This window comes from Penicillium antarcticum (assembly GCF_028974205.1).
Source record: "Penicillium antarcticum strain IBT 31339 chromosome Unknown utg000001l_segment0_segment0, whole genome shotgun sequence".
NCBI classification, from domain to species: Eukaryota; Fungi; Ascomycota; class Eurotiomycetes; order Eurotiales; family Aspergillaceae; genus Penicillium; species Penicillium antarcticum.
Genome location: NW_026695299.1, coordinates 1,839,357 through 1,861,225, shown reverse-complemented (window position 1 = coordinate 1,861,225; position 21,869 = coordinate 1,839,357). Strand labels below are relative to the sequence as shown.

Sequence of the window (21,869 nt, the reverse complement as noted above, 5' to 3'; positions counted from 1 at the left end):
ACCGGCCTCCCGTGTTCCTAGCATAAATATCTCGTAATGCCAAACCGAATCTCCACATGAGCTGTAGATCAGAAACGAAAGTTAGTTAATCTACAATATTGGCAGCGTGACTAAATGCACCTGCCCAGAAGGCTTGGCACGGGCCGCCACACAGCTCCACTCAATATCAACATCATTCATATTCTAACTTCGCCCCAACGCAAGTGTTGCGTTTACCCCTTCATATTGTCAGGGGGATTCTTCAACTTGAAATAGCATTCATGCTAGAATTTCTCAAAAGGGGGTTCCAAAAGCCCCCAGCAAAGCTATACGGCCTCGACCATGCCGTCCTCAACATCCAACTCCCACCGCAATCAATGTGGATGAATATGGGATATTGGGAGGTATTTTACACTCTTTATGTAGTGATCTTGAGATCAATCATTGACGTATACACTCCAGCACACAAACGACTTCCCAACAGCATGTGAAGCCCTCCTAGAGCAAGTTGTCACAACAGCTCTATCAACAGAGAATGCATCCTATGTGCGGATCCTAGATGTTGGATGCGGATGCGGTGATCAATCTTTGTACCTGCACAGAACTTTAGGAACTTCATCTCCCACTTCAACAGGCTTTGGCAGCCCAGATGTACAGGTTTCAAGGCAAGGTCTTCGTTTTCGACATCCTGGAACAGAGGGTCTACCATCATCTCTACCAAATTTGGAATCTTACATCGGAATAACACTTGAAAAAGCGCAAGCTTCATTCGGCTCCAGCCGTCTACGAGACCTCCAAAGCGAAAGCTCAACCGCCAACATTCCAGCAGAGATATTCTGCGCCGACGCTGGAAATCCAAAATGTTGGACTGGCGACCTGAAAGTATCAGTCACAGCTCTTGAAACAACCTCGCCCACCCCCGAATCTTCAACATGGCTCCTAGCCCTAGACACAATGTACCATTTTCGACCAACCCGCCTTCCACTTCTAACATACGCCCAAAACAACCTTAACGCAAACCTCATGGCCTTCGATCTAATCATGGCCGATAACATCCCCTGGCATCAAAATTTATTGTTGAGGGTTCTGTGCTGGTTAACGAATACGCCATTTGGGAATCTCGTTTCGAGAAGTGAATATGTGGACATGCTACTCTCGGCTGGGTATGACCGGTCTCAAATTGAGATGAGGGATGTGACTAAATTTTGCTTTCCGGGATTGGCAGATTTCATTGAGCGAAGGGTTGGGGAGGGTGTATCGTTTGGTTTGAAGATGGGGAAATTTAAGGTTGCTAGATTGATGTTTGCTTGGTGGGCTAGGGGGGATATTGTGAGGGGTGTCATTGTTGTTGCGAGGGGCAAGGTGGAGGGAAATGAGGGAAAATGAGTGGTTGTGGTGTATAAGCTTCTTGTATGGTTCTTTGGGCCTTGGTTTCCCTTGTGTTTCCGAATTTTAGCACCAGGTAGCTTGTAAAAGTCCTTTTCAGGGAGTTCGTCCATTATGTCCGCATACTATCATCTCAATATTGCTCGTACTCTTTCCACGACATGTTCCGGGAGGGGAGCAGGTATGGCATCACCTACCTCATTCTTTATCTCGTTTAGATTGTCTGAGATATCAGCCGTCTTGTCTATAGATATCAAGTCCCTGACTGGGGGTGGGGAGGTTGGAACCGGAAGTCCTCCATATAAACCGGGTGAAGGTGTTTTCCTTCAACTTCGTTACTGCGTGATAATGATCCTAATATTTGACATACAATTATAGACTCTTGTTAGTAAGGTAGTTGTCACAAACTAGCTTTTTCTTGCTCAAAAAATTCTTGCACCTTTTTTCCTATGCTCGTTCTCGGGGCAAGCTTTCCTTTGGATTAAACATTCTCCGCTGCATAGAGCCGAAGATTCACATGGAAGTAAACCCACATCCCAAAGCAAGGATCCAGTCAAGAGTAGAAGAATCAAGGGAGAGAACCTGGCGATGAGCCCAGGGGCTTAGGGGTTGCGAGCCTTGTGAGCCTTGTCAGAGTGGGTTTGGTGGTTCTCGTACATTTATTACAATGGCCTAGGTTGGCTTTCTTCAAGATGTTCAAATTGATATGATCATTGGAGATTTCGAGGATGGTGGCAGTCAAGATGAGAATTGACTAATCATATGCAGCCCCTCCAGGCCTGTTCTCCTGAGAGACAACATCTACCTACTACAAACACACCTACACCTTCAAGATCTCAACCCCACAGGACCTGTATGAACTCAAAGTTGCCGCCAAAAAAGGGTAAAGTACAAGAGCTCTGGTAAACATGAGACGCTGGCGCAACTACAGAACGGTCCACGCTCAAATCACGCTGGGACGCTTAGCAGACGTGGATATGGACGTCTTCACTCGCTCACGCCAAGCAAGGTAAAAAAAAGGTTCAGTGCTTAGTCTCGATCATCAAAAGGTGGGCCAGTCAAATCTTGTCTAAGAGTATAAAAATGTTTTTGTCTGGACTCAATACCTCCTCGAAACAATACGCGACAACCCACTGTTTTCATACAACATACCTCCGGGGTGGCTTTATATAACGAAGCAGCGTCTGTGTGGAACCGGTACAATCCAGTGAGCATGAAGTGATCCCGTACCATGTCGGCGATGGCACACTTAATGCACTTTTCAATTCAGGCGAACGGGGTTGCAATCAGGGTTTCCTATCGACGATTAAAGATGGGTTCCAAACCATTATCAAAACCCCATATTGCAGCACCTTCCCGTATTCTTACAAAACTGCTACTGAAGTTGCTACTGTTCAATTGCTCCGTTCAAATGGCCTCGTGGTGCCGGAGCCTTCTACCCTTAACCCCAAAAACTATCATCAGGTGGCCAATACTACGACATCCGGGTATCGAAGCGCTGCCATCAGAATGAAATCCATCATTGACGAGCAACGGCAATTATAATTTTGATGAGTTTCGTTCTTGGACACCAAAGGGTGTTTGAACAACAAGGGATGGCTGCCTTCCTCTCTCGACAAGAATATATGTCATTTCAAGGCCGAGTCAGAACCGGCAGCATCAAGAAACTGCCTATAGAATCTCTCTACGGGATCCAGTTGTCTTGTTACCCCAACAGCTTGTGACTAGCCCTGGATGACAATGAGGGTGGGTCACACGACCACGAGGGGCTTTGATGGCCTTGCACGATATCTGGCATGATATTCCTGGAAGACATCAGAATGTGAACTGTGTTTCTGAAGTCCCAGAGCAAGAGCAAGAGGGTTGAAATAATGCCCACCATCTCGTCAATTATTGTCGTGAAAAGCCCCGGGATCTCTCTGAGCATGGATGGTTCCTCAACAAGCTATGGAGACGGGCATTCAACCGAAAAATGAATTGGAGGTGAGTCGGTCAATAGCGACAAACATTGTGATCTTAAAGAAATGAAGCAAGGGTGACCGTTTCAGGGTAGGGAGGGTTCTTGAGACGTTCCCCACAATTGGGCTCCAATGCCCGTGCTAGAGGCAATGCTCTTCCTATCCCCACTCTGCAGCTTCATACAAATATGCAAGGATTCACAATGCCATCAGATCAAGTCACAGGCCACTATACTCAGGAAAGAAATGCTGGTGAGGATTTCGGATCTTCTCAGATCTCCCACTCAACTCGCTCAGCTTGGAAGTCCGCTATTACAAACCTGCTGGTCCACTTTCAATGGCTGCCTGTTATTTGGGCACTATTTGATATATCAGGTGGTCCCCAAGTGGGTCAGGGAATAATTCCGCTTACATGCTCAAGAGTCCGTTTTAAATCCGAAGCAAGATGCAAGATGACATTCAACAGATGTACATTCAGATGAACTTGACTTATGCTAACTTCGCTTATACTCCACAGACAAGCACATGTCAATAAGATCCGGGCCGGAGCTGGGGCAGCTGAGTCATGGTGACGTAAATACCCTTGAGCTTATGCCAAGCTTTTGTTGCCTGAGGGCAAAAAAAAATATCAATTTGCCACTATACTAGCAGGGCTTACAAAATGTGCAATACAGCCGATGGAATCAAGTCTGGTACGCTAGAACACTTTGCCTAGCCCGTCACAAGCTGCAATTCAAGACATTGCTAAGCCACGTTGCATTCAAAGCATCGGCAGTCGGCATCCAGTATTGAAGCCGGCCTGGAGTGGGTCCAAAACGGATATTCGGAACTGATGCTTTCGGTCTTTAATAAATAGATTGGCCCGCGCTTTGTGGAAAAAGTATTTTCACTAACAACTCCTGGTACCTTATTTCCCCTCAAACAAAAACAACAGTGCAGACGTACTCCGTACATACGTCAAGCATCACCTACAGAAGATCAGCGAAACCACAACGAGCCACCGGATCGGTAAAGCGGTCAACATTGGCAGTATGGCCGATCACTTGCCTGACTCGAGCGAGAAGCGATCATCGGCAGAGGTTGAGAGGCCTCAAACATCAGGCTCGACCTCCACAGGCTCGAGCAGTTCTTTTGAATATGACCCCCAGGTGCACAGGCTACAATCGCGCAATACAGAGCTTGACTTGGAACGCCACCGGACTGGTGTTTCGCGCGCACTGAGCAGGACTGAGACTCAGCGCACCCAGCATGCGCTCACTGTTGGTGAGAGTCTCAGGTCGCGACAGTCGCTTACTCCACTTCCCGCTTTTGGCGCGGATAAGCCGTATCCACCACCTCTTCCTAATCGTGAAGAATATGTGGTGGAATTCGATGGCCCTGATGATCCTCTGTATCCTTTGAACTGGCCAGTGACGAGAAAGTAAGTCAATTATACAAGCTTTTTTTTGGCGCATATGTTATTACACATGGATTGTGCTGACAATTTCTTCCTGTTAGGTCCTACATCAGTGCTATGCTCGCCTTTACCAGTATCTGCTCCACATTCGACTCTGCCATTTTCAGTTCCTCCTCTAAAGCCGTTGCCAGCCAATTCGATGTCGGCCTGGTAACAGCCACTCTCTCCAGCTCCCTTTACATCGCCGGTTATGCCTCGGGGCCGTTGATGTGGGCTCCTCTATCCGAGTTGAAAGGCCGTCGCCTGCCTATCATTATTGGTATGCTTGGCTTCGGCATCTTCAACACTGGGGTCGCAGTCGCAAAGGATGTCCAAACCGTCATGATCTGTCGCTTTTTTGCCGGTATATTTGGCAGTAGCCCATTGGCCGTTGTCGCAGCTGTTTTCTCGGATATCTGGAATAACCGTCAGCGTGGTGTTGCTATTGCCTTTTTCTCCAGTACCGTCTTCCTCGGACCCTTGGTTGCGAACTTTATCGGAGGATTCATCAACATGTCCTACCTTGGCTGGCGCTGGACCGCCTATATCCCCGCATTCATGGGGTACGCCGCGTTCGTCATCAACCTCTTTTTCCTGCACGAATCATACCCACCTGTCGTTCTCGTTGCCAAGGCTTCAGAATTGCGTCGCCGAACCAAGAACTGGGGAATTCACGCCAAGCAAGAAGAAATTGAAGTCGATCTTCGAGAGCTGATTGTGAACAACTTTTCTCGTCCCCTTCGACTGCTACTAGGCGAGCCGTTGATTCTTGCTGTTACCATCTACCTCAGTTTCATCTACGGCTTGCTCTACTGTTTCTTGACAGCCTACACCCTTGTTTTCCAGGGTGTATACGGCATGAACCCTGGTGTTGCAGGTCTGCCCCTCTTCGGTATGGTGGTGGGCTTGTTGATCGCCGCCGCCTACGTTATCTGGGCTAGCCAGGGGTACAACAGGAAATTAGATTCGAACGGGGGTGTCCCTATCCCCGAATGGCGTCTCCCGCCAGTAATCATCGGCGGAGCTCTCTTCGCCGCAGGACTTTTCTGGTTCGGCTGGACCGGTTTCAGCGGTACAATCCATTGGATCGTCCCTACATTGAGTGGTCTGTTCACTGGTTTTGGTCTCTTGATCATCTTCATCCAGTTGTTCAACTATCTGATTGATACATATCTCATGTTTGCCGCTTCTGCCATCGCAGCAAACACCTTCTGCCGTTCAATGGTCGCAGCCGCCTTCCCCCTCTTCTCCCGCCAAATGTTCGAAGGAATGGGCATCCAGTACGCATCCACCCTCCTGGGCGCTGTCGCCGCCGTTCTCGTTCCAATCCCTATCGCCTTCCTTTTCTTCGGCAAAAAGCTGAGAATGAAGAGCAAGTTCGCGCCGTTCTATGAGGCTGTGCAGGAATCACATGCCGCTGAGGATGAGGGCGATGCTATTGCTGAAGAAACTGTTCAGCGTTGAACATACTTACACGTGTACATGTATATACTTGCATTCTGCATTCCCACTAAGGAGTCATAATTTTTAATGTTAAAAGTGGATTTTTTAGCGATACTGAGCTATTTTTGAACCATCTCGTAAATATTTTGTTCGAATCAAAGCCAAGTGCTTGACCATATCATAGAGGATCTACAGAGACAAAACTTCAGGCCAGGTTCTGGCACTAACAAACTGCCGTAGGGCTAGAGTGGGGCCGATCACCCAGAGGTCTGGGGTTGTTTATCAAACTCTCTCAACGCCTTCCCAATTTGTCAAATTAACACCGCTGACATGACTGATACCAGTTGTCTTCCAAGGTTTCCAGCCTCCCCGCTGGGCTTCTCGGATTTTCGTCTGGGGCCTCCGCAATGAACGTTGCCAATCATCTTTCCCATCTCCCTGTCGAGCTTCTCACGTGGGTCTGCTCTTGGCTGGCCAATCGGGACATCTCTGTACCAAACGCCCATGATCCGGTCACTTCCACTTCCAACTGGATTCAAGTATCCAATCACAGCTACACGGGGATGGCCGACATGAAGGAATCTTCCATCACCACCGCGCCTTGGTTATGAAAACAGACAGGATCAATGGCGCGGATTCCGAAAGGTGGTCAGCTTGCTTGCAGAGCACGAGCACCATGTTTCTGAACTGGTTATCGATGTTCACCAGCTTCCAATCGGGCTAAGCAGTACTATCTTTGATAAACCGAGTGAGCACTATGATAATATTGTGACAGCGCTTCAGAGCCCCGGCTATTGTCGTCTGGATCTTCCCCTCATGATGCCCGGAGAGAAATTTTGGAACTGGCACTCCCTCAGAAGCAGGTCCCTCAGAAAGGCTCTGGAATTCTACGAGAGCAGCTGACACGGTTGGTTCACAGAAATACGAGACATACTTTGCTGGAGCAAGCGAGACCAAGTATGGAAGCTAACACTTACCATCGGTTTGTTGACTGACTATCCCTGGTCAGGATTTGCGATTGGCTTGAGAAGAGGTACATTCGTCTCTCTGCGAGAATGGTTCGAACCCTGTTTCTGCTGGGCGTTTTACTGTCGAGAAAGGAGTGGGCATTTTGCGAGATGCTTTTGAGCCGGAGTATGAGCGGCCCAATTTAGATCGTCGCCTGATAGCATCGTTGGGGTATCTTGATAGATCGTGTTAATGCTGACTTGGTCAATTCTTTTATGTGAGCACTCAGTCTTCCTTGATGTGACGTCATTCAATAATCGGGTTCCATAACTCAGTTGGTTAGAGTGTGGTGCTAATAACGCCAAAGTCGAGGGTTCGACCCCCTCTGGAACCACTTTTTCTTTTGTTTTTCATTTCTTTTGCATCAATTACTTTCTGTACTATGCAATGAAAATTTCTCTTTTCCTTTTTAATTCAAAACTGCGTTTGACTAGCCAAGAATGTACGATATGACCGAGGTTCGGGAGGTCAGGGACTGAATTCATGATTGAATGCAAAGCGAGTGAAAAAATCACGGTTTGATTAAAAAAAGAAATTAGAACTGTGGGGTGCTTTGGTTCGAACAATTTGCATCATTCTGTAAAGAGTATAACATACTTGATAAAATCAATACGGCAGCACTCCCGCCAATTTCAGCACCTGGTCAGTAATTTCAGGCTTGTTCAACGGCTCCTCTCGATTTCTAGGATCGGGAGTGCCATCCTCTCTGAATGCCCTCTTCTCTCTAGGCACGATATTGTCATGCGGCCAGTGAGTAGTTCCACCCCACTGCTTAAAAATGTCAGCCTTGGTAGCTAGAGCCTCCTTAGAAGCAAAGCTAGCCGGAGTATAAGAAGCATAGATAACAGTGCGAATCACACTACTCTTGTCTGTCGGCTCAGCTCCATAGTGAATGAGACGACTATCCCACAAAATGAGATCACCAGGCTCAGCGCAGACCTTGTGAGGATGAATCCCATACCATTTCAGCTGTTCGTCGTTGAACAAGTATAGGTCGTTCTTACTCCACGTATCTTTGTCGGTCTGGCTTTCAAAAAACTGCTCAAACAACTTGTGAGATCCAGGATAAACCATCAAACCCCCATCTTCAGGTCCAGCATGAGAAAGATTAATGATCCCCTGGACACAGTGCAAACCCTTACGAAAGGGACTCTGATCAACATGCTGCCAGGCAGCTTTTGGCAGGACATCTTTGCGATTGGGGAATGTCACATTCAAACTGTCAAAGCTGACCAATAATTCATTCGTCCCCCAAAGCCTGGAAAATGCTTCTAGGACGCCGGGTTCTTGTCGGGCTTCCCAGAAGAATTTCTCGTGCATCACAGCATAGTTGGGGAATGAGTTTATCTTAGATTGGATTGGTAGGTTCTCCTTTGTCCATGTATCCGGGTTCTCGATGTCGAGTTCTGTGCTGAAGGACTTGAGCCAGCTGAAGGCTTCTTGTTGATACGCCTTTGCGCGGTCTTCTGGGATCACGTCTTTAATTACGACGTAGCCCTTGGCGTGAAATTCGTCTCGCCAGTCGTTCCTTTGTTGCTGTGGAAGTCTTCGAGATGTAAGTATAGTCATCGTTTGCGAGTTATCTTGGAGGTCACAAACCTTTCCAATAACTCCGACTGGATTGGTAGGATAGCCATGGTATCAACAGTAAGTTCTTAGCTCCGACAGTTTGGAGTTGGGATGGCGATAAACATAAACAAGGATATCTTGAGATCCTTGTCTTTCGGTGAGATGGCGTTCTTGGTGGAAGCGTTAATGAAACTGGGGGATTCTGTATCTCTCGTATAGCGAGATCACCCCACTCATAAGCCGGAGATTAGCCGACATTAGCATGTCTCTGTCGTGTAAAGTACGTAGAGCGCCTAATCAACACCCCGCATTTAGTCTACCAATCAAATGCATCTTACGCAGTGAAGGGGCTGTTCACTTCGGTATCTCCATATATGAAAGGCTTAATTCTTTCTGAAAATCTAGATCTTATCGGCTAGCTCAACATACGGTGAGTTAATACTGTCTAAATATCTGCAACATGCCGAGCGAGTACTTTACAAGCTGCATCGGTCCTTGGTTCCATAACAAAAATTGCTTCTTACTCAATTTTAAATAGTAAAACGGTCTCGAGTAGTGCTTCCTGTCAAGTCAAAGAGTATCTTTAGCCACCTTGTCTGCAGTCGCTGTCAGTGACCGATATATCTAGATCAGTCCCCCACACGACTAAGATCCCCAAATTTAATATGCAGGATGTGAGCGGAGCAAAACCCTTCACTGCTCAAAGTCATTTCAAAAGTAAGTGAAACTTGTTTGTAGAATTGACTGCAAAGCCGTCGGATACTTGCTAGTTTGAATCCACTCTGTACGAAATATGAGCTTGAATGGTCTTGGCGTGTGACAACGGTCTCATAACTGGTGGTTCGGTCTCCAAAGCGGGTCACACACACTGTGGACTCAGAGCTGCTACTGTCGCATTTGCCCTAATACATGGTAGAACAAGTGCTTATCGATACTAGGGTCTGAATCTTGTCAAATGCATCCCGAGGAAAATCATTCTCACAGTGATTTTTTAGGGCTAGCTTGCGGAGAATGAGTTTACATCAAGCGTAGACGATGTCGTGTTCCATTTCGAGATTATGAATACCCTTGCCATCTCAAGCATAAATGCATACTGGATTAATTTTGGGACGAGATATACTCAGATCTTGTGCACCTCAATATTAAATTGGGTAACACACCCACAGGAAACAGGGCCCAGATCTACTGTCTTTGCTCCCGCACACACCACTTCAAGCTTGTTATGATGCATGATCTCATGTCAAATGCGCGATATAAGGCCTTATTGCCTTCATAGAAAACATACTTTTCATTACCTTATCTACCAAGATTCCATATCTCGCTATCTCGATTAACATTCACGAGAGCCATCGTCGTTCGATGTCGCCATCTGTAATGATGTTTCCAACTCTCCCATCATCGGCCCTCCTGCTCTTAGGTTAGAATGCGCACTGGTGTTGTAAAAATGCTGTTAACTGACTTTTTGTTAGGCACGCTCATCACGTTTCACGATCGTACTAATGCTGGTCCCTTGAATGCAACCACTACCACTTTTATCGAGACCCCTAACCCACCGCAAAATGCAATATATTGTGTTTGTTGGATACCACTGGTAAGATTGACAGCTCAATATAAAATTGTGAGGAAAATTCTCAATCAAACCGCTTATGCTTCTCGCACAGTGCGCACCTGGACTTTCATGTTGCTTCTTTCTGTGCACAGACACAACTTCAAGCACAGGTAGCTGTGGATCATGCGGTGCTGCTGTGAGTATCAATCATTCGGTAAATACCTACTTGAAAGATAACAGCTTATCCGACTACTTGAGTGCATCCTCGGCTCAACTGCAGCATGCTGTAACGGAGTCTGTGCAGATCTGAGCTCGGATATCAATGCTTGTGGATCTTGCTCGGCTCCATCCGTAAGCTGTAACTTTATATGCTTAATCTTCACATTCTGGGTCTTTCACTAACATGATATTGCAATCAGTGCACTGGAATACAACCAGCCTGCTGTGCTGGGCAATGTACGGATCTCAACGTCAATCCTTCCAGCTGCGGTGCATGTAGCAGGACGGTAAGTGAACAACCCCAGGTCGCTTCAAGTTTCAATTAGTTACTGAAGCACATCTGCTCACTCCCATAGTGCACAGGCCAAGCCCCAGCATGCTGCGCCGGGGCTTGCTCCGATCTTATGAGTGACCCTGCCCACTGTGGTGGCTGTAATACTCCGCATTGTGTTGGTCAACGCCCAGGTTGCTGCTCGGGAACATGTACTGACCTGGCGGTTTCACCTCTGAATTGCGGCTCATGCAGCAATCCAGTGAGTAAATTCAACATGTGATTAGGTCTGGCTTGCTGACAACAAATCACAGTGCTCTGGGGCGCAACCTGCTTGCTGCGATGGCCGCTGTACGGACTTGGCTACTAGTACGCAGCATTGCGGCTCTTGTAATGCTGCTCCATGTACTGGCTTGTTGTCTATTTGCTGCGATGGCAAGTGCACTGATCTGTTATCTGATCCGAATCATTGTGGATCGTGTTCCAAGACTGTAGGCTGTGACCCCTCTCTGTTCAGATGCGTATCCTGCTTTGAGTGGCCCGCAGATACTGACTTGACTTTCTCTTTTAGTGCAGCTCTGATACTGGAGGTGGGGGTTGTGTAGCTGGTAGTTGTATCGGTTGCCCTCCGAGTGAACCGTACTGCGCTCCGTCGAACACATGCGTGAGTTCTGACCCGCGAGTTCTGACCCGCGTGTTGATAATTCTCACAGAGACTTATTGTTGTATTCAAGTGTCCCGGTGGATTCAACTGTATTAAAACTGGCCCTCTGCCGAGCTGTTGTGGGCCGCTTAATACTTGCCCACCAATATCCAATCATCTAGGTGATCCGATCTGCGTAAGTAGTGGGCGACACTTTTTAGCTTCGGCTTGCTGACTCGAAAAAATAGTGCCCGCTACCATGCAGTCTCGTGATTATTCACCTCGTCTGTGTGGGATTTTAAGTCTGGTGCTGTGGGTATTTCGCAAGCAGGGCAACAGGTTGTGGAGCCGGTTGAGCTCGGCTGAACAGGACTGAAAATTATATCACAGTGAAGTGTGGTTGTTCTTATTGTAGACAATATACATATAAATAATTAGCGAACCCGAAATCCAAAATATGTGGACGTAAATCTCGTAAATATACAATATGCTCCACTCCAAAAACTATTGCATCCAAGGCACTTGAACACCAAGTGCATTCGCCACTCTCATAGCGGAGCCAACACAGCCCTCAAGGAGGACCATACCATCCCAGCACCAGCTGCCAACCAGCCAGACATTTCCATCACCATTTTGCCAAAGTTGGCTCTTTTCTTGACCCGGGACCCTCGTTCCGAATATGCTGTTGACAATATGTCTGCTGGTGGGTGATCGCAGAACTCGGGTGAGGGTGGCGGTATGTACAATCTTCTCAGGGTCTATTGGGGCAATGGGGTAGTTGGTAATAAGATAGGCTGATGGGTGTTCATGGGTTGCCTCGGTTGCCTCTCCATTCGAGCAGATATGGAATGGCTGGGGGGCTGAGTCGGATCGGTTGGAAGCAATCTGTCTCCAGAGAGACTTGCTGCAATCGATGATCTTGGAAAAGTCGCGGTGGATAACAATCTGCACGGTGGTTGTGGGGACCGCTGCCACTGCACTCCGAAGGGGCTCGAAAATTGCGCCGATAACATCTGGTGTCACAGCAAGAATCACATGGTCAAACAGCTTCGAATGATTTTGGCCGTCGAGAGTGTCGGTCCAAGAGACTTTGACTTCTGTCCCTACATTCTCGACAGACGTGACCTTTGTAGCAAGCCGATTCTTCATGCCCTTAGAAAGCTCTTTCTCCACGCGCTGCACTCCACCAGTAACGGTATAGTGTGTTTTGCGGAACGTCCTCCTTTCGTAATCAACCACATCAATAGCAGGGAAATCCAATAACGCATCGTGGGAGCAAGTCGTAACACTTGACATCATCGGCAGCAAGTAATACTTCACATAGTACCAAGGCAAACAAATCCTCTCCACATATTGACGCAGAGATTCCTCTGCACCAGATGACTCGAACGTCCTTGGCGCGACGAAGAAACAGCAGGCAGTGAACCAGTAATAACAAAGAGCTAAATAGCACGTTTCAAACAGCCACCTAGTCCATGATAGGCCCTCTGGACGCAGGGGAGGTATTTGGTGGTTGTTCGACGAATGGACGTAGTACGGGCTGACTTGGTCGTACGAATTGTCCGACAACGTTGATAGGGAGTAAATAAACCGGCGCGAACCGTATGTGATCCCGAAATAATCGTACATTCGCTTTAAGTTTTCGTAGTAACCGTCGGCGATGGCGCGCATGGGAAGATCGAGATGTTCCTGCTTTTCGCCTTCGCCACCTTGGGACGAGATCGAGTGTGAAGCGGAATCAAGGGAAAGTTTGTCTTGCTGTTGTTGCGGTGAAGTTAGCTGTTGTTCGGGCTAGGTGCAGCGCGTGTCACACAAAGGCGGTTCTACCTTTTCGAAGACCTCCACTTCAAATCTATGACGAGGATCATTTTTAAGAATATAGGCAATTATGAGCCCTGCCATTCCCGTGCCAACGACGGCGACCTTTTTGCGGGGTGGATTGTTTTCCATGTCAGGCAATTTCGCGATCAACATAGGAAATGAGTATTGAAGATCATTTCAGTTCGAAAGTCTGGACATTCATGGGATCGAAGCATCAGTTGAAGTTCTCCAGAAACCAAGGTTCTGCAGCTTTAACCTTAGCCTTATGATGGGGAGATCTTCCGATCAGGACCCACTTCTTTGTCAGCAGCCTCAGTCTAGCCACGTGCACACTTTATTCATTTATGCTATTTTATGCTTATATCCTAATTTTACCGTCAATCTTGTAATTAATTCAACGTTCCTTGTGTTTCTAGTGGAACGCAGGACATACTGGCGTCCAAAGAGGTCACGTACATGACATCTTATGAACATAAATTGTCACGGATATTGATGAACAAGTTCGCGTGAGCATACGTTGAGTCTGACATGAATACATCGGTCAGGAGTATTCCTTGCATTCTACATTCACAGTCAGAGGCAACAGGTGTACACCAGATCTATTTGGAGACTAATGTGGTGACAAGAAATCGACAAGATAATGGTCGATCTCAATGTAATCGCAGTTCCAACTGGATTTGATACAGACCATTTCAAATTTGCCGTGAGCAATTAACCAACAATAAGTACTAATATTGCCAGTATTTCCATTGCAAATAGTCGCCAGAGGCGCTCAAAGGTCTGATTATAGAGATATTTCGTCAGCATTGTCAAGCATGAGAGATGTGTCAGGCAAGAAAACCGTGCCAAGTCGATAATAAGATGCCATTTAAAGGCCGCCAGATCAAGTTGAAACTGCGCACATCCACTTATGAGTATCGCGAAACCGGCAAAAATTTGAGGATCACTCAAAATTAAAATGCACTTTTGGAGATATCAGCTATATCAGTATCTTTAAAGCATCTTGCTAACACGGACACATTAAGCTAAAAAGCAACAAGGCAAAGTAAAATGAATGATTCTATGTTTTAGCAATCAACGACGCACCTTCACTAGAACTCTCACAAGCTGGGCACTGCTGTCGAAGAATTTGTTTGGCACAAGCGCTGGATGTTTTGGATGAAGTATTTCGACCCAGATCGGAGGCTATCCAACAAGAAAGTGTCCACTGAGCTAGGCCGAGTTGGAAAATTCGAAGTTTTGTTTCGGGCCCTTCGAAGTGCATTCAGTTGAAGGGTCATAGACAATGACATAATAGGTGATAATTACCTGTGCTGATCAGATTGACCCTTTGCTTCGAGAAGTCAATTGCTTACTCCAATCCCGGTGATGACACTGCCAGGGAAAGGATTTAGCCACAGCTCTTCGGAAGTATAGCTACAGGACCCATGACCATTCAAGAGTTGGCAGAATTCAAGGACTTTACTGGTGACAAGTACTCATGGACTCAGAGCCAACCAAAAGGTACGCGAAACAGACATTGGGGGCCACCTTATATTACTACGTAAAAGACTGTGCACAGTCTAGGGGATGGGGCTGAAAGATGCAATATAAAGATGCCCCGACTCTCCCCAGCAAATGGGAAGAGCAGGGTGAGTTTTGGTAAATCTCATCAGATCAGTAGTCAGCGGTATCAATGCCGGGTTCATTCTCTAATATATATATATAGCGCTCAGCTCATGAATGAGTTTTTGTAAGGATTACTGATAAAGTCAAGGTGCTCAGGGACTTATACCCACAGAGCGAAAAGTGGCATAGCTGGTCAATAGAGCGGAAAGGATACGCTCAGACGTGGCAGACAAAGTCAGGCATGTAGGCACATCTTACTGTACACAAACGGACGGCGAGTGTGGCAAAGAATGTTTCATCATTCATAAGACGCGCCCAAGTGAGACTAGGCATATTAAAGATTATGCATTGTCGGACTTGAAAGGGTTAAAGAAATGACTGCTACAATATTTAAGCCGTGGGAATTAGAGAACTACACATGAGATCGAGACTCCTTGGCTGCCTACGTCTGACCTGGAAAAACAGGAATTCTGTGAGATTGATCATGAACTAATGAAACAAAGAGAGATCACATGCATAGTGAACTCAAAGAAGTATATATCACTGGGCGTGCTGTGGCTTTGCGCGCGTATACTGGACAAAGAACAACATCATCTATAGGACAAAGAAACCAAAGTCAATTCAGTTATGCTTGCTGTGCAATGTATGCGCCCCAGAAGCTTGAGAATGCAGCACTGACTCAACATCCCAGTGCACTCCGTTCTACAAGTGACCATATCCAGAATCTTGATTTCAGTGACTCGTGCAGAATTCAACATGAACAGGCAACCCCGGGCTGATTCACAAATTAGGCAAGACATCAAAGCTGCCAGAGCTCAGAGGAATCAGCTCCAAGCGGGTACAAAGCATAGTTGGAACGTATATCGACGTCTTAAATGCCTCGGGCTCATTCAACAACACCTTCAGCAAACCAATGAGAATCCGGGGCAATTAGCAAATTTCAATGCAACTATCGCAGGCTATACGGCATCTCCAGGGGAGATCCAATTGACTTGGAAGTCATGGGCGGTTTCATACTGGATCCAGGGTGTTAAACACAACGAGAGACACTTCGATTGGGAAGATTGTATGGAGCGTGAAGCCCAGGCTAATGCACTTGATCAATCCATGTGGATAGGAGGTGTACGTTTGATACCTCAAAGTCTCTTCCCAACTCCTCACAATATCCTAGGCTGGCCGTGCTGGCTTGATTCCTCTTCGTGCATTCTACGCAAGTCCACCACCCGCTGTCGATTCCACACTAGATTTCACTGTATGGTTGAAATAACCCATAGATGTACGTGCTCTCGCTAATAATGGGAGTAGCTCAACCTTGTATTTCGGGTACCAGGCGCTACAGGAAAGCATGTCCCCATGAAGTTCGGAAGTGGTGCCCCGCTAGATCTCACCCAAGTCAAGCCGCCAACAGGGACCGACCCCGGTTATTTTTTCCTCAGTCAATTGACTGGAAGGGGAACTCCCGAGTTTGCCTGCAAACCTAGAAGAACCACTATCTTGCTTTATCATGCGGTCTTAGGACAAATTGAGACCTCAGCTGGCTCCCGTGCACCTGAGTTGGGTTATAGTGTCTTCCATTGTGGAGATGGATGGCTCAAAGTCTATCGCGCTGTGGCTCTTGAGGTTATCTTTTCTAATGCAGATCCCGAGGATATGGAGGTGACATGGGACGCTTTTCGTTGTGCTATATCCCCTGACCTTGGTCAAGATGGGCTTCGTCTTTTGTACAGCACAGATGACATGGAAGTTTGTCGTGGCATAATAGCTTTGGGGTTGAGGACTATCAGAAGGAGTTTATTGAGAATGGGGAATGGAATTACATCGGAATTTTCGTCTGATCTATTATTAGGCTCTTTCATGAACCTTTAACTTCGTTTCATTCCAGCTCTCTTTCATGAAAATGGGCTTTCGTTTATTTCCGCGGTTCTTTGTATCTAATCCCTCGTGCTTACGCTTCGTGTTGACTAGATCGAAGGCTCCTTCCGAGGTCGGAATTCCTGCGGTTATCCGTCGGCGCTATCCAAGGATCAAGGCCGCAATTCCTCAATTCTTGGGGCATAGAGTGTTCACGAACAACAAGATCTCCAAAGCCTTACTGCTGTTCCCTAATATTGATACAGCTGAACGTGTTTCTCGCGGCTTGCCAATTATTGCAGGTACTCTAGGAGAGACGGTATCGCCAACTGGCTTCGCCCCTGCCGATGGTCAAGGTGTGCCTGGTCATCCAGAATTCTCGCTCCCTCAAGCGCAGCGATACACTGGTCGTAATGGTATAGGTGCTCGCTTGTCACTTCTGTGCTAGGCTGCTATGTTTCTGCGCCACTTCGCTAATACGGCTAGACATAATGGAGAATCTCAAGACTGAAGATAACCAGTAGATTAGTTGGAACTGGAATCTACCTTGGGAGAACGGCTTTGACAAAAATGTGGCCTGAATCACTTCAGTTTCACGATCGGGTGTTGCCGGGGGCGGCCTCCACTGGGGTTTGTCTCAATTCACAGCCCCAATACTGGTGACGGAAAAGCTTTTCATGTAAGATTTTACTTGCCCAAGATTAATTGCTGATTAAATGATAAACAATACAGATTGGCATCCTTGAGACCTATCATACAAGACCTCGACCTTTGATTTGTTGCGTGCCGTGATTATTATATGTCACAAAAACCTCAGTGGTCATATTGATACTCTCAAGCTTTGGAGAAGCCGGCACTGCCATTTCTGGGTCCAGTATAGCGGTCTGACTCCCCGAGTCATGAATGGTAGTATGTCCAATATCTGTCAGTGTGTCGCCCTCTGTATTGTCAAATACTCTTGGTACTGGCTGTTTCGGTGGATACGCTGCCATATTGTAGGTCTCTGACGTAGAGCTGGGGAATAGCCTGACAAGAAGAGGTTTGAGTGCGGGAATGGATGCTGCAGTAATAGCTAGACCGTCCTCGACAGCAGCCCAGATAAGGAGTGGAGCCAATTCCCCTAGATGAATCTATGTGATTAGCTTTGATTGGCATAAAACATAGCAATTGCTTGCGGGTTGAAATGAAGAGCTGTGCTTACAGGTGAAGTCTGCCTTGGCTGAGAGGGCCACCAAGTAGGTTGTCTTTACAATGGACGCTGCGCCAGCACTAAAGAATAGTTAGGTCTATGCAATCCTAAGCATTTTGCTTTGGTGTAGGACTCACAAGATTCCAAGACTCATTGCGAACGCCACACCAAACTTTTCCTTCTTCTTCATTTGCAAATTCCAAACAATCGTCCAGGGTAGTAACGCCAGAACAAAATCCCGAGCTCCAGAGTATGCTGCACAAAAAAGAAACCAAGTTAGTATCGATCACAAAAGTATACATGGACAATGACGAGTAACCTTACCCCCAACAAAGAGAGAAAAGTTGGTAAAGACATGTGAGGGCCAACACTGCGACGGGATCATCGGATTCCATAGATGGCGAGGGTCTTTGCATTGTAAGAATACGAAGAGTGCAGTCAAAATGTTGACAACGTTCATCGTAATAATAACAAACCACAACAAGAAGACCATCCACTTGTGGACCACAATGCGCAACAACGTGACAGCAAAAGAGGTCTTTCCCAGTGTGCATGCCATGATAGCCAGGGTTTCGCCAATATTGCACAGTAGCCCCACTTCCATGAGCTTATTAGGGTTATCTTTGACGAGGAGCAGATGCTGACCCAACCCAAGGTTAGCAGCGACATGACACACGGCAGCGTATGCAACCAGACAGCACTACAGTGCAAGTAACGTTAGTTTCAGTCCGCAAACCCAACTCCAAGAAGTTCTTGATGTAAAGCCATCTTACAATTGCAACAATCGCAATGCCATCGTCCCAACCAAACACTCTCCGCAAGTATATCCTCACGTACAAGCGCATGCCGACGAAGACCAGAGGTACAAGCGACATAACCCACATCACACCCTTTACCGTTGGAGCCCGGGTCTCCGACAAGAAATCCGCCTTCCCAGTAGAAACCATGTTGAATGCCCTTTCAAAATTGATCGACATCAAAATAGGAAGTATACACCTGAACTTCCAGATCCAACGCCCCCAGTCGCAAAGCGCCGTAGAGTCAGGTTATTAACAACCCCATGGGCATTCAACAGGATTTAAACATGACAGAGAAGATAGAATCACATTTCGTAGGAATAAACTTATGGATCTCAAAATATGACACGGGCGTTATGTGCGGTTCGGACCAGTCAATTGTCATAGCGGACCAATTCGTATTTCTGGGATTAGGCTGCAATAAGCACTAGCAACTATTCGATCCGTCCAAGTTTGAAAGCATGCATGCACTCGCTTATCATGGCGGTGGATCTGTCAAGATCCTCAGTAGTTCTTATTACGGGTAGTGGTCCAATGGCTTGCTTAATGATCCTTGATTGCGAAATTTCAACCCGGCTAATAAACGCACGGCCATCAGCCTCATTGTGCGGCATCGGGGGGCCAAATGGACACTTGGTGTCTTGTTCGGGCGCTAGGGCTGCGCCGCTGTCATACTGAAGGTTGTTCTGGCCAGTGCTGTTGTCTCGGTGTTTTCAAGCGGCCATTCATCGTCGTCGCAAAACAAAGGGTTCCACATTCCGCTCGCCCCCGTCTGCAGGACGCTAATGCGGCTAGGATCTAGTATCCAGAACACCGGTGATGACAAGGCAAAATGCTGTCTAGAATGTCTTTGCGCGGTTCGCCTTTTCGCCATACCCCGCTCGCTCCTCGTGGTTAGAATGCGTTAAACTATATCTCCCGTTAAGGAAGCCCTAGTGCTCGGGGCTCGGGGGGAGGGTTTAAAAAGCTACTGTCAACCATGATTTTTCACGTCTGCCACATTGCCAGGCTTGCACCCTGAAACTGGAATTAAAGCGCCTCCTGCATGTACTTTGGATGCAACTCGTGCCCACTGATCATGTCGGAACTGGTCGCAAATCCTTCCCTGTGGGCCCAAGGTCTTGCATTTTTAGGCTTGCTTTTCACGACACGCCTGATTTGGAAAATATTCTTTTCGCGGTTGAGATCCTTCCCCGGTCCAGCATTGGCCAAGTTAACGGACTTTTGGCGTGCATTTCATACCTACCGTGGACGTGTCGATCAGAAGCACGTCGAGCTGCATCGCAAGTATGGAACAGCTGTGCAGATTGGTCCGAATTGCGTGAGCATTTCGGACCCTAGTCTTATTCGGACGATCTATTCGACGCGCAATCCCTGGAAGAAGGTTGGATACTGGGACCCCTTGCGTATAGCTTATTGTTAATGGCTTAATATGGCGTTTGCTAACCTGCTGCGACTATAGAGTGACATGTATCGCCCCAACGATGTTTTGCTCCAAGGACACCGACTTTCGAATCTCTTCAATACGCAGGATGAGGATTGGCATAATCAAAATATCCGCCCGATTCGCAGCCTTTGGACTATGACCAAGGTCCTAGAATATGAGCCTCTTATTGATGAGACCTTGGATAAATTTACGGGAAAGCTTGCTTCGAGGTTTGTAGATGGTGATAGCGCAGGAAAGACTTGTCCTGCAGCCGAATGGATTGGTTTCTGTGAGTATGCCTTGAGGCGCTCCTGAAATAGGGGCCATCTAGAGGCTAACACTCTGTCAAGTTGCATGGGATGTCACAGCCAATTTCAGCTTCGGTCGCCATTATGGATTCCTTGACCAGGAGAAGGATGTTGATAATCTCATCACCGACTCAACTGCTGGCCTTGAATATTTCGCACCGGTAGGGCTACCTGTCATCATCCAAACCACCTCCAAAATCAAACTTATGATTGAATAGGTCTCTCAAATCCCATGGGTGGACAACCTCCTCGACAAGAACCCAATCACGCGCATCGGCCCCAAGCCCACCTTAACTGGTGTACTGTACGCCTTCAAGGTCGTGGCCGAATATCAAGCCCAACTAGCCGAAAAGAATATCGCCACAGGAACCGTCGACCACACTCTGGACAAATATGTCCAACTCAAGAAAACTTACCCAGACATGGTCGACGACAACCAAATCGTAAACTGGCTAATGCTAAGCATCCTAGCTGGAGGCGACACAAGCTCGGCCACAATGCGAGCCGCGGTATACTACCTTTCCAAGAACCCATCAACAACAGACAAGCTCGCGGCCGAACTAAACAAGGCCAATATATCTGCTCCCGCGCCCTGGACGAAGATCCGCGACCTACCCTACCTTGACGCCGTTATTCGCGAGGCCATGCGCATGAACCCCGGTATCGCAATGATACTCGAACGTGTCGTTCCAGAAGGTGGATTCACACTCCCAGACGGACGGTATCTCCCCGCAGGCACGAAAGCTGGCATTAATCCATTCGTCGCGAACCGCGATTATAGTGTTTTCGGCGAGGATGCTGATACCTTCAACCCTAACCGTTGGCTGCAAGGGGATGATGAGAGTGCTGGAAAGTTTGAGGAACGTCAGCGGCGTATGAAGGATACTGTTGACTTTGTATTTGGTGGGGGTGGTCGTGTCTGTATGGGTCGGTACTTGGCCATGCTTGAGATCAAGAAGTTGATTGCGACGCTTTATAGCTTGTTTGATGTGAGTGGTCTTTTATCTCGTTTCATTGGTTTGTTAGTGCTGAGTTTGCCCAGATTCAACTTGTAGACCCAGAGCATGAGTGGGAGTATCGGAATGCTTGGTTTGTGTATCAGTATGATATGCCTATGCTGATTCGGCGTCGATCAAGTGGTGCTCGGTGAAGACTAGGGTTGGCACCAAGGCGCGAGAGACATGCATTCAAAGATACGACTACGACTTGGGTCGTGAGTGTGCAAGGACACGTTCCTTTCGTTACCAAAAGGCAATCTGGCAGCCTATAACGAATACACGAGATATGGATTGGCATGCAATATCAATGAAAGTGAAGATCAATTTGTCCATACCGCATAGGGTATCAAAGTACCAGCCTTGAACGCCACCAAGCCATTAAAGAGAACCAAATCCGCAAGCCCTATGCAT

The 21,869-nt window shown here is 47.2% G+C and overlaps 6 protein-coding genes across 6 annotated transcripts; 3 read left to right on the top strand and 3 right to left on the bottom strand.

Annotated features, from left to right (window-relative positions):
- Window positions 1-260: 260 nt before the first annotated feature.
- Window positions 261-1,365, top strand: N7508_000686 (uncharacterized protein; the record flags this gene model as incomplete). Its single annotated transcript, XM_058458771.1, has 2 exons — window positions 261-383; window positions 442-1,365. 2 exons carry the CDS (start codon window positions 261-263, stop codon window positions 1,363-1,365), a joined length of 1,047 nt encoding a protein of 348 aa, XP_058324993.1.
- Window positions 1,366-4,354: 2,989 nt separating this feature from the next.
- N7508_000685 (MFS transporter) lies at window positions 4,355-6,222 on the top strand (the record flags this gene model as incomplete). Its single annotated transcript, XM_058458770.1, has 2 exons — window positions 4,355-4,743; window positions 4,821-6,222. The coding sequence occupies 2 exons, from the start codon at window positions 4,355-4,357 to the stop codon at window positions 6,220-6,222; spliced, it is 1,791 nt and encodes a 596-aa protein (XP_058324992.1).
- Window positions 6,223-7,815: 1,593 nt separating this feature from the next.
- N7508_000684 (phytanoyl-CoA dioxygenase family protein) lies at window positions 7,816-8,778 on the bottom strand (the record flags this gene model as incomplete). The annotated part of the gene is made up of 1 exon (XM_058458769.1): window positions 7,816-8,778. One exon carries the CDS (start codon window positions 8,776-8,778, stop codon window positions 7,816-7,818), a length of 963 nt encoding a protein of 320 aa, XP_058324991.1.
- A 3,186-nt stretch (window positions 8,779-11,964) lies between these two features.
- N7508_000683 (uncharacterized protein) lies at window positions 11,965-13,410 on the bottom strand (the record flags this gene model as incomplete). Its single annotated transcript, XM_058458768.1, has 2 exons — window positions 11,965-13,218; window positions 13,288-13,410. The coding sequence occupies 2 exons, from the start codon at window positions 13,408-13,410 to the stop codon at window positions 11,965-11,967; spliced, it is 1,377 nt and encodes a 458-aa protein (XP_058324990.1).
- A 4,082-nt stretch (window positions 13,411-17,492) lies between these two features.
- On the bottom strand, window positions 17,493-18,876 carry N7508_000682 (uncharacterized protein; the record flags this gene model as incomplete). Its single annotated transcript, XM_058458767.1, has 5 exons — window positions 17,493-17,860; window positions 17,942-18,009; window positions 18,067-18,184; window positions 18,254-18,629; window positions 18,703-18,876. The coding sequence occupies 5 exons, from the start codon at window positions 18,874-18,876 to the stop codon at window positions 17,493-17,495; spliced, it is 1,104 nt and encodes a 367-aa protein (XP_058324989.1).
- A 928-nt stretch (window positions 18,877-19,804) lies between these two features.
- On the top strand, window positions 19,805-21,610 carry N7508_000681 (cytochrome P450; the record flags this gene model as incomplete). The annotated part of the gene is made up of 5 exons (XM_058458766.1): window positions 19,805-20,110; window positions 20,189-20,441; window positions 20,503-20,621; window positions 20,679-21,449; window positions 21,503-21,610. 5 exons carry the CDS (start codon window positions 19,805-19,807, stop codon window positions 21,608-21,610), a joined length of 1,557 nt encoding a protein of 518 aa, XP_058324988.1.
- Between the last annotated feature and the right edge of the window lie 259 nt (window positions 21,611-21,869).